The sequence below is a fragment of the Pangasianodon hypophthalmus genome, chromosome 15 (assembly GCF_027358585.1).
Source record: "Pangasianodon hypophthalmus isolate fPanHyp1 chromosome 15, fPanHyp1.pri, whole genome shotgun sequence".
In the NCBI taxonomy this organism is placed as follows: domain Eukaryota; kingdom Metazoa; phylum Chordata; class Actinopteri; order Siluriformes; family Pangasiidae; genus Pangasianodon; species Pangasianodon hypophthalmus.
In genome coordinates this window covers 24,881,521-24,899,519 of record NC_069724.1, presented here as the reverse complement: position 1 = coordinate 24,899,519, position 17,999 = coordinate 24,881,521, and the positions used below count along the sequence as shown (strand labels likewise).

Sequence of the window (17,999 nt, the reverse complement as noted above, 5' to 3'; positions counted from 1 at the left end):
TGACGGAAAGAAATACGGAGAGAGTGATCTTCCAGACTGAGGAAGTCTTCTCATCCTGCTCCTCAGATGTTCTACACAGCAATCAGAGCTGAGAGAATCTCCTTCTGTCGATGTTCTCCTCTAAAGTGACCGCTGCTGATGTCCTTCAGGGCAGGGAAAGCTGGAAACATCTGCATCTGATCTAATCAAGCTCCATGGTGATCAAACCCCTGTGGGGTATTTAGTGGGTTTAAAAAGTGTTTGCACAAGTATTTTCCCCCTCATTTTGTTTAAATTATATTTATTTTTTGTATTTTTCTGCAAAAAAACATAATAAATCCCATAATGAAAATGAAGTTAAATGAAAGCACTGGTGTATATTACTGTCTAATACTCTCACAGTGACACGCTGAGACTGTATCCTTGGACAAAAATGTCTGTTAAATAAATTAAATGTGAATGTAAATATAATACCACAAGACACAAATTGTTTTATAATGATTTTAACAATAAATGGACTTTAATTTTATTAATTTAAGTATTATTATTTTCCAGTGAGGTGAAAGGAGGCTGTAATACAACCTGTGCTCTGTAGGTGGCGGTATTGTGCTGTTTTTCCTGTTATTTAGCTTTTTGTGTTGTAAACACATCACATATCATTTTTATATTCAAGTTATAAACACTCGGATCTGAATGAAATGCTTAATATAGTTATAGATAAACTTGCTGCAAGCCTCAAAACAAATTCATTACAGAGTTTTATGGAGAAACTTTCATGAATTTATGAATTTATAAAGAATTTTAATTCTTTTTTGATGAACATCACAGCTTGTTTTGTGTCGCATTTAGAGCATTAGACGTATTTATTTAATGTAATGACCATTTTAAAGTTGTGTTTCTAGGACTGTGCAGAAATTAAGGGAAAATTCTCTGATTGGTCACCCACAAGGACCTAACAACCAATCAGACTTAAGCTCTGTCCTTCTCTGTGTCACGTGGAGGTTCTGAAGAAAGGATTGACCAGCCAAAATACAGAAATATTGATTTTTATATTTTAATTTTAATTTCAATATTTTTTGTGTTTAGAAGAATAAATCAGGTCTAATGGAGTCTAAAAGTTTCTAAAAAAAAAAAAAAAAAATCCATCTGCTTGGTTTTAGTTCCTTCATCTTGGGAAATGAATGATCTACACCCTGCATATTAGATGATGAAAAAAAAGTGTAGACTTTTCCGCTTGTTGGGAAACTCCCTAAAACACACACACACACACACACACACACACACACACACACACACACACACTGTGCCGGGTGTGTTTTTTGGATGTTTGGATGTGTGAGTCGTTTTCATGCTGCATGATGAATCAGTATTTTGAGTGTTTTTGGTGGTTTGTGGGTCAAATGAGTTCATAATGACGTAAGAGGAGTGAGGAGTGAAAATAATGACTCCTGTAGAGCAAGAGTGGAAACACAAAAACGCCACTTTCACCAGGACGAATTGAATCCTAGACGACAAGACGCTGTGTGTTTTTGGAGTTACGGTGTACGTGTTTGAGCCGAAGGTCAAACGCCAGCGTTGCCGATGGTGACGGAGAGCCACAGGGTCATCACTGGGAAGACGCACCTGTGGTAGACTGGTAGAGAACATGATGAAAATACTGATGGAGATGGTGTACACTGTAAAGACATAACACTCCGTCAGTCTGAAGTAGCAACATTCCAGCTCTGAACAGCCCAAAGTCTGTAAAATACACAAACTCCACCCTTTCCCAAATAAATAAACTTCAAACATTTATTCTTCACTGGAAAAGGAAATGGGCGAGAAAACTCAAAGCCATAAAACACACCAGAAAACATGTACTATGTTTATTGCTAATGAGTTAGAGCAAGACCATACATATACATATATATAGGGGCATATACATTCTAGAGCATTTAATTGGATGAACACAAGACTAGTACAGGATGAGTCATCATGCTTATGCTGCGTTCAACTCCAGGTTGCAACCTGTAATTCCCTAAAGAGACAAACATGGAATGTGGAGCGCAAGTAGGACATGTTAAGGCGGAAAATGACACATTTCTGCTTACAAGGCATGTCGAACGCAGCGTAACTGCAGAGTAACTTTAAGTAAATGTATATTTTGGGGAGAAAAAAAGTGTTTCAGTAAATTTATACATCCTTATTTGACCTCGTTTAACTATTTTTCAAGAATAGTTTTGCCGTTGCGTATGATGTCATTACTGTGCGTGTTTGGCGCGTGTTTTTTTCTTTTATAATGCATTCGAGGTTAAATCACAACGTGTAATTCACCACCTACAACTGCTATAAACCTCCAAAAACACCTCCTCAACTTGAAATTTGAACTTGGGGTAGTCTTCTCAGCTACCTGTTCCTTCCCCGTTTACGGAGTGACGTCAAATCAAGATGGCCGCTCTCACTGACGCTCACACTTAAATGAGTTTATTGCAGTATTGGCTTTAGTTCAGTTTATATACAGACACTTGGTTAAATCTTTAACACTGACCAGCTAATCACTTTTTTTGAAAAGATAATCATCAACATTAGAGTTATCACTAACGTTAGCTAACGCTACTCGCTAATGTCCGCTGTTCGCTGAGGTGCAGTTACAGTCCAAAATGCTGCATGAATGTTTCACTACAGCAGAACAGAACCAGGAGCCGCTCAGGTCTGATACTGTAAACGTGCGCTTAAAGTAGCTTGTTATGAGCTTTACGTTTTCCACTTCGCGCACTGAACATCCCGAGTCGAAACTTGAAAATTACGACCGACAAGATGCCACGAAGGCAGCACGAGAACTTTAAGCAGACGTACGTTTGAGGAAAAACTGTTTCACTAAATCTATACATAAAGTTTTTTTTAATAAGAACTTTATTGAAAATCAGACAAGTATACAACAGATGAACAACTTGTATATACCATACAAATAACATCTCAAAGCGCCAGGGGATCAGAAGATGAAAAATAAAGAAGTAATAAGAAAATAAACCAAATAAATAATAATAAAGCCAATAAAGAGTTATATAAATATCTTGTAAAGCTTAAAATAACTAGAAGTTTTAACAGCTTTTCGGTTAGAACATTCAGACATTGAAGAATTTAGCTCTAAAAAGCTAGGTTTTTGGTTGGTTGGTGAACAGTGTATGGCTAGTTGTGAATAGCTGTGGCTTTGCGTATGACGTCATTAATGAGTTGTGTTTTTAATTAGAGAGAGATAGATAGAGAGAGAGAGAGAGAGAGAGAGAGAGAGAGAGAGAAGAGCGCGGCCCCTTTAAGGTGCAGCAGAGGCTCTGAAAATCTCCTGGAAGTTCAGGAGAAAAATGCTGCGTTCAGTCCTACGTGGACTTCCAACACACACACACACACACACACACACACAGTGTAATATCCTCCAGAACACACACACTCTCTCTCTCACACACACACACACACACACACACACACAGTGCCTCTCAGACGGATGACACTCCTCAATCCGCTGAAACTTCCGCACCTTTGGATCTGTGTGTGATTGTTTTGTTGCTATAAGGCAGAAAATCAGTGCAGAATCGTAGTATTTTTTCTTCTTCCGGACGCCAACATGCCGCGGCGGACTGTCCAGGATGTCACAGTTCAGGATGTCCAAAAGAGAAGAAGTCCCAGCAAACATTATGTAAGTAGTGTTGTGTGAGTGTGTGTGTGTTTCACTCGTGTAGTTGACACGTTTTTCTGCGTGTGTTTTGTGTAAAAAGTCGAGTTTTGTGCGCTTGAAAGTGAACAAAGAGCAGTGAGGAGTTTCCTCACACAGGATCAGATTACAAGCCTTTCCTTCGGGCAGCGTTCACTGGCGCTCTCAGAGCTGCGTTCACATGCGTCTAACAGTCCTCAAATACCTCACACACTTTTCATTTCTCCATCATTTCCTGTCCTCTGTGATCTCTGTGTTCGCAGTATCTTTGATTATCTGTTTCTGAGTGTTTATTCTGCAATACTGTGCCATGTCTAGGGCTATTGTTAAGTTGTGTTGCTGAGTATTTCTCCTTATTCAGAGTAACTCCAGCACTCAAACTGTTAAAAAGAATTCTTTGTTATGATTATTTTTTCAATCACACACTGCTGAGTCAGTGTCCTGGGTTGACTCATTTGCTACAAAACACTCAACCTAGGAGGAAAAAATAATCATCATAATAATCATCATCAAGGTCTTGGGACCACTTCAGTGTTTCTCAACTCCTTCCCTTCTATTCTGTTTGCTCACATGCTAATGCTAACATGCTAGCACTACTCTTTACAGTTTTACAGTAATAAAACATTTCTGACTTTGGCCCACATTCATATTCCTCCAGAAGACATTTTTTTTTTTTTGTAAAAGACAGTACATGACAGATGGACTGGAACTAGGAACAGAACATGCGGCTCACATCCGGTTCACATCCGGCCCACATCCGGCTCGCTCATCTGTCAGCTTTTAACCTCTCATTTTTAAAGTCTTGAAACAGTTTTTTAAAGTCTTAGCTTTATTTCAGCTCTGTCTATCTGTCTCTCTATCTGTCTCTCTATCTGTCTTTCTATCTGTCTCTCTATCTGTCTCTCTATCTGTCTATCTATCTGTCTGTCTATCTGTCTGTCTGTCTCTCTCTTTATGTATTCTGTCTTCTTGTTGTTTTTTGTCTGTTGGTCTATCTATCTATCTATCTATCTATCTATTCTTCCATTCATCTGTTGGTCATATCCTTCATCTCTCTCTCTCTCTCTCATCTCCACCTTTCATCCCTCCATTCATAAACGAGTACATCCACACACAGTGTCCGGTCGTAGAGGATGTAAAGTTCTCGTGGTACACACACAAAGCAGGATTATCTCAGAAATGTGACACACACACACACTGACACACACACACACACACACACACAGACACACAGACACACACATAGACACACACACAGAGGCGCAGACGTCATGCTTTAAACATCTTAAGAACTGGCCTCCCCTCCTAGAGTTTCAGAAGCATTTTATTTTCAGTCTGTCTCTCTCTGTTTCTGTCTCTAGCTGTCTGTCTGTCTGTCTGTCTGTCTGTCTGGCTCTGTTTGTTTATATGGCTACCTGTTTCTGTCCGTCTCTGGTTGTCTTTCTATCCGTGTCTATCTATCTATCTATCTATCTATCTATCTATCTATCTGTTTATCTGTCTCTTTCTATTTATCTGTCTTTCTATTTGTCTCTCTCTATCTGTCTGTCTGTTTTTGTCTGTCTACCTTTCTGTCTCTCTCTGTCTCTCTCTCCGTTTGTCTGTCTGTCTGCGTCTCTGTCTATCTGTCTGTCTCTCTCTATTTGTCTATCTGTCTGTCCATTTCTCATTGTCTGTCTGTCTGTCTGCCTGTTTCTCTCTATCTATCTGTCTGTCTCTGTTTATCTGTCTGTCTGTCTGTCTGTCTGTCTGTCTGTCACAGAGCTGAAATCTCAGCCGTAAACATCAGAGATGGTGTAAGGCCACGTGTTTTTTTCGTGATTAAAATCAGATGTAACGTAACGGTGTAAATGCAGAACTAAACTTCAGCTCGTGTCATTCAGTGAAGTTTCACAATTCCACTTTAAACTGGAAGCAAATCCAACATCCTGTCAGCATCATCTGAACACTGAACATCTGAACACTGAACACTCAGCACCTGAACATCTGAACATCTGAACATCTGAACATCGAACACTGAACACTGAACATCTGAACACTGAACATCTGAACACTGAACATCTGAACATCTGAACATCTGAACACTGAACACTCAGCATCTGAACACTGAACATCTGAACACTGAACATCTGAACACTGAACACTCAGCACCTGAACATCTGAACACTGAACATCTGAACACTGAACACTGAACACCTCAACACTGAACACCTCAACACTGAACACCTCAACACTGAACACCTCAACACTGAACACCTGAACATCTCAACACTGAACATCTCAACACTGAACATCTCAACACTGAACATCTCAACACTGAACATCTGAACATCTCAACACTGAACATCTGAACATCTCAACACTGAACACTCAACACTGAACACGACTCAGCGCTGTACACTCAAGGGATGAATGAATGAACGAAAATGTGTAAAAGAAAAAATGAGTTAAATAATGAACGATTCAGTGAATGAACGAATAACAGAATGAACAAACGTACAAACAAATGAATGAAAGCTTGAATGAACGAACGAACGAATGAATGAATGGCTGAAGGAATGAACCCACATGTGAACGAATGAACAAACAATGGAATGAATGAATGTAGAAACGAATGAATGAAAAAATGAACGAACAATGGAATGAATGAACAAATGAAAAAAATTAATGAACGCATGAACAAATTAATGAACAGATGAGCAAATGAATGAATAAATGAAGTAACGAATGAATGAGCAAAACAATGGATGATTCAGTAAATGAATAAATAAACAAATGAATGAATGATTTGCATATTTTCGTTACGGTGTGTGTGTGTGTGTGTGTGTGTGTGTGTGTAAAACGCTCTGATTTACAGTTATAAACTGAGTTTTTTTTTTTTTTTTTTTTTTTTTTTCTTTTTTCTCCTTGTATATTTTCTGAAACCACTCTGTAGGTTTACATCATCAAGGTGTCGTGGTCTGACAGCAGCACCGAGATCATCTTCAGGCGTTACAGCAAATTCTTCGACCTGCAGGTACGTTTATTAATCCATCCGTCTACACGCTTAGAAAACAGGGATCTTCACTTCCTTAAATGTTTTTAGTTTTAGAATAATTTAACGCTAGTGTTTTAAATAAGCAGTCTTCGTCTCTGAAGTGTTTAATCATCTCACATGAGCACATAAGAGTGAAGGTTTTGTTGTTGTTTTTTTTTAACAAACATCGTAGAATATTTATTAAGAAGATTTCCTTCCTCTGAAATGTTCTGGGAAGCTACTAGAGTACTGTTTCAAGTTCTAAAAGAACCGACCCGTGTCTCCATTACCAGCATCCTGGAATAAAAAAAACGATGGTTTGTCGTACTGTCGGGTGTTTCTGTCATAATTGACCAAAAAATGAACGTTTGCACTCCTGTACTTTTAGAGCGCACGTTATTTATTATAATTTGCTTACGTCACAGGATACAATTTAAAAAAAAAAAAACCTTCACGAAGGAAGAACAGCGTATCTGTGATCTAGAACCCTTCTTTCTCTTCGTTCCTCGATTCGTCTGAGTGAATATTAATTAGGAAAGAATTACACAAAGATGCTTCCTGATCAAACGAAAGAACAACAGAAGGAATGATTGAACGAATGAGTCACTGAATGAACGAATAAACACGATCGCGATCAGAAGGGGGTAAGGTTGAGGAATCGAGGACGGATTGTTTTTTCTGAGCTCCAGCTCCCCTAGTGGTGGCTACATCGCATCTTTGACGCAGCAGTAACTTTAAAAAATCAAAAACGTAAACAAAAATTAAACACAGATTATAAAAATTGGCTAAAACGGTGCTGTGTGGTTGCACTGAATCTATGTTTTGAGTTATTTATTGAGTAAATTTGGCCAATCAGGCGTCTAAAGCAGGGCTGGGCAATATGATAAAAATATATCGTGATATTTCATTTCTAAGACGTTTCTACGATACACAATATGCATCACAATATATATACAGGTTTCCTAACAAAACAGTACTAATGCATTTTAAAAAATAAACCTCGAAATGTAAAATAAAAGTAGCTGGATGGTATTTTTATTTAATGTCTAGAGTTTAAAGATTGGAAACAGTAGAAGAGTTTTCCCGATCTGCTTCCAGAGTTTGTAAATGTCATAAATAAGGATATCACGATGCACACGATATCTCGGATAAGTATATTGTGACATAATTTATCATGATATCGATTATAATATCATCATAACGCCAAGCTCTAGTCTAAAACAATATATGTTTTAATATTTCAAGTCAGTAATATTTTAAAGAAAACTAAAATTTAGTGACAGCACTAGTCATAGCTCCCCCATGCAGCGTTATTACAAATAATTACTTCACACATGTACAATAACTCGGTTTGTAGCCTGAGCGTCTAGAAAAGGAAAAAAATGACCATCATACAAGAGCAGAATGTCATTTTTGGACTGAACCATTAAGGGTGTGTGTGGGGGGGATCTCCTGATGAGGATGTGCATAAACTCCGCCCATGCCGGCGCTCTGGAAAGGTCACGCCGCTGCTGCGGTCGCACAGTGACATTATTTACTGCAGCTCGACTCCACGACTCACCACTGCATTGTTTCTCCACACGAACACCAAATGCCAGAGATGGATGGAAAAGATTCCGGGCGGTGAGCGCCACTCCGGATCGTTTCCAAGAATCCCATCTTCTCCTGGTTTCGTGATATTTACGTCCATCAGAGAGCCGTTCCTCCTGTCGGATTTGGGGAACGTGGATTCCACACATGACCACACAAATGCTTATTTCAGATGGTGGCCATTTTCTAGGGCACATGGAAAAGCCATCACACACACACACACACACACACACACACACACGCACACACACACACACTGATGTGTATGATGTGTGATATATCTACACATGGAAATAGTCAGAAGAGTTCAGATCAGACAGTTTCATCTGATTTCATTTTGTTTTTAATAAACGGCAGATCAGACCGCTCACATGGGGAAAGTGTCGTCATGGTAATAACGGAACGTTTCCATGGCGAGGATGAAATCAAAATCCTGGAATGGTTCTGTTTGGAGTTATTTGGACGTTGGACTCTTGGCCGTGGATGTGCATAGTTCTGTAATGGCTGATATAAAAAAAAAAAAAAAAAAACATTTAAATGCCAGAAGGTTGCAGGCGGAAAAGACAAGATGTTGAAATCTGATATAAGGATGGAATTTAATCCTGAAAAATTAAAACAACAAACAAACAAACAAACAAACAACTCGCTGTCTTTCAAATCCAGTAGACTTTTTTTTAAAATAATAACAATAATTAAATTAATAAATTGTTCATAATTAATTATTATTTTTTAGTGGTATAATGATAACATTAATAATTAATTAATTAAATTACTAGCATTAATAATAATAATAAGAAGAAGAAGCAACTTGCTGTCTTTCATTTCCAGTAAAATCTAAAACCTTATATATTAATAAAATTAGTATTTTATTAATTCATTATTAATTTTATCGTTTAAAAACTACTAATTATTGATGAACAACTTATTAGTTTAATTATTGTTGTTGTTAATTATTTAAAAAATTCTAATTAACAAATAAACAAATAAAACAAACATGGAAGTAAGGAGACGATTGTTTAATCGTAATTGTTTATTGTTTATGGAAGGAGTCTCCAGTGTCAGAGGTAAAGCTGTAACTGTAAGTTTTCCGACGTCTTCAGGACAGAGGAGTTTACGCTTCTTTGCGGTTTCTCAGTAACGTGTAACAAGCTGCGTTTATTTTTGTCTTATTAACTTGAAGAGAGAGAATAAACAGGCTGGTGAGGGAACGAGTGTTTATAGCTGCTATAACGTAAGAGACAACAGAAACTATTGCAATTATAAACGGATAAAAAGTATGATGTGTCATTCTTTAATAAATAAGATGCTGTTGTCGTTGGCTGATCGCTGGGATGTTGATGGTTTGCTCCAGGAAACAGTTCTTTCTGTCTCCAGCATCGTTTATTGCTTCTTCTCTTTTACGCGCACGCCAGCTTTTGGACCCGTGTCCATGTCGGTGTTGGGAAACGCTGAACGCTGAACCCAGGCGGAGGGAAACACATGTGCGAACGTGTTTCAGACGACTGTTTCCCGTCTCTCAGCTATGCGCTGAATCAGCATCATGTAAACCAAATGGTTTGCTGAGGAGGATTAAAAAAAGAAATAAAAGCCAACGTAGGAGTGAAAGCTGAGCAGAAACTCTCTGAAGACCTTCTCGAGCCGGACTCCTGGCCGAAGACCGGAGCGCTCAGATCCAGAAGCCATAAAGCAAAGAGCTGCAGACAGGAGGGAGTGCCCGAGGGGGAGGGGGAGGAGACAAAGGAAAGGTCGTGACCCCGTCGTTCATCATCTCCTGGAAAAGCACAAGAGGAACATCGTGAAGATGTTTCTCCACGTCTTCATCGGTTTAAACTAGAGATGGGTCCTGATACCCGTCTGATATCATTTCCTTTAAAAACTTCACAAATCTGTTTATTGTTACGCACCGTAACGCACTTACGAGGCCGTGTTTAACTCGGAAATAAAATCAGATCAAAGTAAAAAAATAAGAAAACAGGAGGAAGGAAAAGAAAAGATTTAAAGCAAACATGAAAACACAATATACATGTTTTTTTGTCTTATTAACTTCAAGACAGAGAGAAAAAGAGAAACTGATGAGGAAGCGAATGTTTATAGCTGCTATAGCGTACGTGAGAACAGGAACTAACATTATATGTACCTATAAATGGATAAAAAGCACAATGTGTTGTGTTTTTAATGAATAAAGTGATTATTTTCCTGTAACAGCACACACACACGGAGCGGTTAATGCTCCGTACTTGGACTCGATTCAGTCACTTTAGATAAAAGCATCTGGTGAACGAATAAATGAATAAATCTAAATGGAATACATTTAAATTCAGCAGAAAGCTGGTGAAGGTGTGTAACGAAGCAGCGGCGTAAATCTGTAAAAGCTCCACATTGTGCAGCTGTAATCCAATCCAGATGTGCAGCTGTAATCCAATCCAGATGTGCAGAGGTTTTTCCTGCATGATGCAAAACGATGATGAAGCACTTCCTGTTTAGTGCGACGGAGCTGCGGCTTGGTGAGGATCACGAGGAAGATTTCAGACTGCCTTACTGAACAACAGGGTTGTGTTTAAATCACACACAGAAGAGGTGTGTGTGTGTGTGTGTGTGTGTGTGTGTGTGTGTGTGTGTGTGTGTGTGTGTGTGTTCTCCATCTCTTCGTGACTCATGAGGACATGAGGTTTTAGTGATGCCATCATCACCATCATGATGTTCCTCTTTAACATATTCCTCAGGACAGACATTCAGCTTAACGGGAAACACGCGCACACACACACACACACACACACACGCACACACGCACACACGCACGTCTGACTTCTTGCTTCGTGCTTGAGAAACATTTTGGTGGAAGCGAGAAGCTCACCGTCATGTTCTGAGGTTGTTGTTTTTTTTAACTCTGTCACGACATGGACTTTGTTTTCTCTGTAAAGAGCTGTGAGAGCGAGAGGCTGCTGACGAGAAGAAAAGGAAACTTCTGTCTGAAAGAACAGGAAAAACGTAAAAGAGTACGCTTGTGCGATAAAATGATTTAATCACTTCTCAACGATATCACACAGCTGCCACGATACGGCAGAAGAGCAGTCGGCTTCTCCACAATATACAACAATATACAACAATATACAACAACGACAGACGATTGTCCAGAATGTCTTTGTGTAACAACAGTCACAGTAACAACATTCACATTCACACTCAAACTAACATTCACACTTACACTAACACTCACACTCACACTCACACTCACATTCACACTCACACTCACACTCACACTCACATTCACACTCACACTCACACTCACACTCACATTCACACTAACACTCACACTCACACTCACACTCACATTCACACTCACACTCACACTCACACTCACATTCACACTCACATTCACACTCACTAACACTCACATTCACACTCACACTCACACTCACATTCACACTCACATTCACACTCAAACTAACACTCACACTCACATTCACATTCACATTCACACTCACACTCACATTCACACTCACACTAACACTAACACTCACACTCACACTCACACTCACACTCACACTAACACTCACACTCACACTCACACTCACACTCACACTCACATTCACACTCACACTCACATTCACACTCACATTCACACTCACATTCACACTCACACTCACACTAACACTCACATTCACACTCACATTCACACTCACTAACACTCACATTCACACTCACATTCACACTCACATTCACACTCACTAACATTCACACTCACATTCACACTAACATTCACGTTCACACTCACTAACGCTCACTAACGCTCACACTCACATTCACACTCACACTCACACTCACATTCACATTCACACTCACACTCACATTCACACTCACATTCACACTCACTAACACTCACATTCACACTCACACTAACACTCACATTCACACTCACATTCACACTCACTAACATTCACACTCACACTCACATTCACACTAACATTCACGTTCACACTCACTAACGCTCACTAACGCTCACACTCACACTCACACTCACATTCACATTCACACTCACATTCACACTAACATTCACGTTCACACTCACATTCACACTCACACTAACACTCACATTCACACTCACTAACATTCACACTCACACTCACACTCACACTCACACTCACACTAACACTCGCATTCGCACTCACACTCACACTCACACTCACACTCACATTCACACTCACATTCACACTCACATTAACACTCACATTAACACTCACATTAACACTCACACTCACACTCACATTCGCATTAACACTCACTGGAGCTAAGAGGCCCAAACCCTGAAAACCCTTCTCAGACCATTATCCCTCCTCCACCACACTTTACTCTTGGCCATAAAATTTATTATTAAATAAAATTTTTAATATAGACCTGTTATATTTCATTCACAATTATCAAGAAGATTTCAGGATTTTTAATGAGATTAATGAGATTTAATGAGATTTTTAATGAAGTATGTCTCATATGGTTCTATCTATTCTTAATTAAAAATAGATTTTAATAATTAAATTAAATATATAACCCATGTATTATAGAATTTACTAAAATGCCAGATGAGTAGAAACGACACGGAGAGATTCAAAATATCAAGGCAAACTTTATTTATAGAGCACATTTAACACAACAAAAGTGCTTTACAATAAGAAATATAATATCCAGAGACAAATGCAACGATAACAAAAGCACATTTAAACGAATCAAAAGCTAAAGAAGAAAAATAGGTCTTAAGAGTAATTTTAAAAAGACTCAGTGTTGGAGATGTTAAAAGGTGGACTGTTCCAGAGCAACAGAGAAAACCGGATCTTGCTTAGATTCACAAACGTACAACACGATGAGGAAAAAGACATTTTTCCTGAAAAAAAAAAGAAAGGAAAAATAAAACCCACCTGACCTGGAGCTTAGAGGAGAGCTGGGATTATAAAAGAGCGGAAATGTTCCGCAGAATCACCGCAGGACAAAAAGATGGAAATGCTGAGTGAGTTTTATTCATGTAGGATTTGTAAAAAATTGATCTTATTCCTGTTTTTAGATGGAGCTTCTGGATAAGTTCCCTGTGGAAGGAGGACAGAAGGATCCAAAACGCAGAATTATCCCCTTTCTGCCAGGTACGTCTGATTTGTTTCAATTTCTTTATAATTCGTAAATGAGATTTCAGGATTCTTCATTCTTCGTACGTAAGAATCGCTATGATGAATCTCTTGCGTTAGTTGGGACGTCCTCTTGTCTGTGATTGGCCAAAATGTCACATGGTTGCTTACATCACTGCATGGATCAGCAGATTGATTTCCAGATTTTCTGTCTGAGCTACTGATGGGAATTCCAGCTTTTTTTTTTAAGTGGATCGTATCATTTGATTCGACTCGCTGATAAAAGTCGACTCTTTCATCTCCCAAATGACTCACTGCCATTTTTTTCCTAAACTGGACAAAATTTTCAATCTTTTGTCCGTTCGTTGTGCTTCTTTGCCTGATTATGGCTGATATTGAAATTTCAAACACACGTGTCACCATTTCACGCTAATGAACAAGCTAAAAGAGCCAACTCTCTCGCAAACGACACATCGCTCCATCAGACACACACATCGTATTTAATAAGATTTTATTCAGAGAGGTGTGAACATGAATGTTTTTGTTTTGTTTCATTTGAGCCGTCAGATCTTTCAGATTATCAGGCTGCATCTCAGCGTAACTACTATTTCTGTACAATAAAATGAAAGTATTAAAAAAAAAAAAAAAAAAAAAAAAAAAAAAACATTTCCAGAAAGTATTAGGTCACGTCCTTATTTCACTTCCTTTCACCAAATTTCCAGGCGTCTTTATTTATCATTTCAGGAAGCTGACCGATGCCACTTCCTTCCTGCAGACTCATCACTACTCTGTCATGTCAGAATCTGAAATAAATCCTTCTGTAAAATAATTCTCGACCGGGGAACGTCACCGATTTCACATCATTTCTATAAAACACATCGCGTTTTATTATTATTATTATTATTATTATTATTATTATTATTTCTACAGCATCGTCTTAGTATTAATATTGCACTACAGCTCACTGAGTCTCAGTGTGAACACACTACATGTACAGCACAACAGACTGAGAGGTGTGTGCGTGCGCGTGTGTGTGTGGACATCTGGAAGTGGTTTGAAGTGCGCACGCACACACACACGCACACACACGCACACACACACACACGCACACAGGGTCACTGCTCTTGGCTGTGTTTATTTATCAGACTTTATTGTTTGGAAAGAGAAACTGATCTCCTACAGTTACTCTCTCTCTTTCTCTCTCTCCCTCTCTCTCTCTCCCTCTCTCTCTCTCTTTCTTTCTCTCTCCCTCTCTCTCTCTACCTCTCTCTGTCTCTCCTTCTCTTTCTCTCTCTCCCTCTCTCTCTCTCTCTCTCTCTCTCTCTTTCTTGCTCTCTTTCTTTCTCTCTCTCTCTCTCTACCTCTCCCTCTCTCTCTCTCTCTCTCTCTCTCTCTTTCTTGCTCTCTTTCTTTCTCTCTCTCTCTCTCTACCTCTCCCTCTCTCTCTCTCTCTCTCTCTCTCTCTCTCTTTCTCGCTCTCTTTCTTTCTCTCCCCCTCTGGTGTTGATTAATTCTCTATAACAGCAGCTCTGACAGTAGTGCAGGTTATATTAATGCGCTCGTTCTGCTACGTTATCGTTTCCGTAGCAACAGCTTGTTCACCGGGACGTGTACAGCGGACGCTCCACTGACAATAAACAGATTTTTAAAAATGAAAAGTTCATTGATATGGTAAAAGTCTCCTTAAAGTTTGTTTAAGGTTTATGGAAGGAGTCTCCAGTGTCAGCGCTCTGTAACAGTCAGAGGTAAAGCTGGAACTGTAAGTTTTCCGACGTCTTCAGGACAGAGGAGTTTACGCTTCTTTTGCGGTTTCTCGCTTTTTGTGTGTTTTTGTCTTATTAACTTGAAGAGAGATTATAAAGAGAGGCTGGTGAGGGAACGACTGTTTATCGCTGCTCTAACGTAAGTGACAGCAGGAACTACTTTAAATTAACGTTAAATGTAACTATAAATGGATAAAATGATGTATGTGTTTCGTGAAGTTCTTTAATAAATAAAGGATTGTAATTGTTGTGGTGTAAGAGGAATAAAAACACTTGGGGATGTTCTGTTATAGGAAAATAATCAACTTCAGGGTGGTAACAGCAACACACACACACACACACACACACACACACACACACAGAGTGTTTATTAGAGTCCAGCTCCAGACCCCGGTCAGCTCCGTGATGGTGGGATGTGGAATTTCCCCTCCGGCTGGTTTTCGGTTAAAGCCCCTGACTCAGGATGTGAAGTGAAGGATTATGGGAATAAACACTGGTGAAGTGACCACACTGCTGATGCGCACTAACGAGTCGAGTGTAAACAGCCTTCAAGCCACTTCACAGGTTTCCTCCGTTTACTCTGAGGGGCTTCACCCCAAAAACCCCCGTCTCATGGTTTTCTCCTTTATTTCTCTCCTTTCTTTTCTTTATATTTCTCTCAGTGCACTTCTTGTCTCTTTCCTTATTTCTTCATCTTTCTCTTTTCACTGTATTCCTCTGTTTTCTGATCAGATTTTGGAACAGGGTCAAGGTCACAGCAAGGTCAAGTTTTCAGGGTATTCAGGCACACGGATTAGTAACGAGGAGGCGGCGGCAGAGGCGTCTCCGTCCACACCGCTGGTGCTGAGTTCTGCTTTTTTTATTTATTTTTTTTCCCCAATGTTTCTCAGAAAGGTTCAGAGGGCGTTTGGTTGAGAGGTTTTTAAGTTTAATGTGGGCGAGAGAGCGAGCGAGCAGAGGTGGAGCTCACAGGACAAAGACCACGAACATTAACATCATTAACATTAACAACATTAGCATTAACATGAAAGAGAACATGAGCATGGAGATTAATACTAACATGAACATCATTAACATTATTAACGTTAATGTCATTAACATGAACATGAACACTAACACTAACATGAACACCAACACTAACGTTAACACGAACACCAACACTAACGTTAACACGAACACCAACACTAACGTTAACACGAACACCAACACTAACGTTAACATGAACAGGAAAATGAGCACTAACACTAACGTTAACACTAACACTAACGTTAACACTAACACTAACGTTAACATGAACAGGAAAACGAACACTTACAGAAGCGTTAACATGAACACTAACGTTAACACGAACACTAACGTTAACATGAACACCAACACTAACGTTAACATGAACAGGAAAACGAACACTTACAGAAGCGTTAACATGAGCACTAACGTTAACACGAACGCTAACAGAAGCGTTAACACTAACATCAACACTAACAGTAACATCAACACTAACACTGACATTAACAGAAGCGTTAACACGAACATGAACATCAACACGAACACGAACATGAACATCAACACTAACAGTAACGTTAACACTAACATCAACACTAACAGAAACGTTAATGCTAATATGAACATTAACACGAACATGAACATGAACACTAACAGAAGCATTAACACTAATATGAACATTATCACGCACACGAACACTAACACGAACACTAACACGAACACTAACACGAACACTAACACTAACACTAACACACGTTGCTGTGTGAGGTATCTGCAGTGTTAATTCCTTCATCCTTAGTAACTGCCTGGTCAGAGTCGTGCTGGTTTAACTCCAGCTGCTCGTTTGTTTTCATTTTGGGAAACTTTCCGTTTCTATTTTCGTTAGAGAAAATCTCAGGCAGGTACAAACTGGAATAATAACAGCGTGAGCGAGATGTAAAAGCGCACGTCTCTAGTTCAACTCGGAGTAGAGTGTTAGGGCTCGTATTTCGTTGTTAATTAATTTAAATCCGGATCGGGGTATTGTGTATTCCTTGTATCTCTTTTTATTTCGCACTCTTTCTGCTCTGCTGTTGTTCTTGTTTCTTTCTTTTATTTTTCATCCTTGACATTTTCTCACTGAATTTTTCTTTATCTTCTTGCTACATGTTCATTTTCTCACTTTATTAACTTTTTTTCCTATAACATTTCTCTTTTTTCTCTCCCTCACTTTGTTCTCGGGCTGCTGAGAAATCGGAGAGTTTCTCCCGCTGTGTCTGTCTCTGGAACAAAAACAGCCCTTGTCTATGTTTTCATATGAACCACTACAAATAACTCGCATTCCTTTCTTTCTCCGGGAAAAAGAGGGGGGAAGAATTAGAATGTGAGGAGACGGAGTCGAGTACGAGCGGGAAACGTTCGGGGGGAAAAATGCCAAAAATTCTGTATATTATATTATACTAATAATTAAGTCTGTATTTTTATTTTCACTTTTATTACCAATATTCCCGCAATATTTTTTGATCATCTATAACTAATATTTCATTCGTTATGTAAGTAATAAATCAGTGTGTGTGGTGCTGTTCTAGGAAATGAATCAATGACAGGGTGGAGTGATGAAGCAGAGTCGCTGTAACCACACCGAAGTTGATTATTTTCCGGAAACAGCACTTCCCCGAGTGGTTAATAAAAAAAAGTGAATAAATAAAGTGGTTAATAAATAAAAAGTTCTAAAATGACAGAAAATCAGTAAATTAATAGTAAATTAAAATAAATAAATCTGATATTTATTATAGATGTTATGCTGATACAGATATTTAATTTGTGTAATCAGACATTTTTGCAACAAAAATATTTTAATCTATATTTTA

General features: G+C 38.8%; 1 protein-coding gene across 4 annotated transcripts in view; it reads left to right on the top strand.

Moving 5' to 3' along the window:
• Window positions 1-3,253: 3,253 nt before the first annotated feature.
• The window catches only part of sh3pxd2b (SH3 and PX domains 2B), a 32,680-nt gene continuing 17,934 nt past the window's right edge, over window positions 3,254-17,999 (top strand). For 3 of the 4 annotated variants that reach the window (XM_034311219.2, XM_034311217.2, XM_034311216.2), the window contains exons 1-3: window positions 3,254-3,652; window positions 6,603-6,683; window positions 13,327-13,402. In XM_034311219.2, the coding sequence (XP_034167110.1) occupies window positions 3,581-3,652; window positions 6,603-6,683; window positions 13,327-13,402 (229 nt within the window). In that variant the 5' untranslated portion in view covers window positions 3,254-3,580. The remainder of the gene's footprint in view (window positions 3,653-6,602; window positions 6,684-13,326; window positions 13,403-17,999) is intronic. The other variant, XM_034311218.2, reaches the window with a different exon arrangement.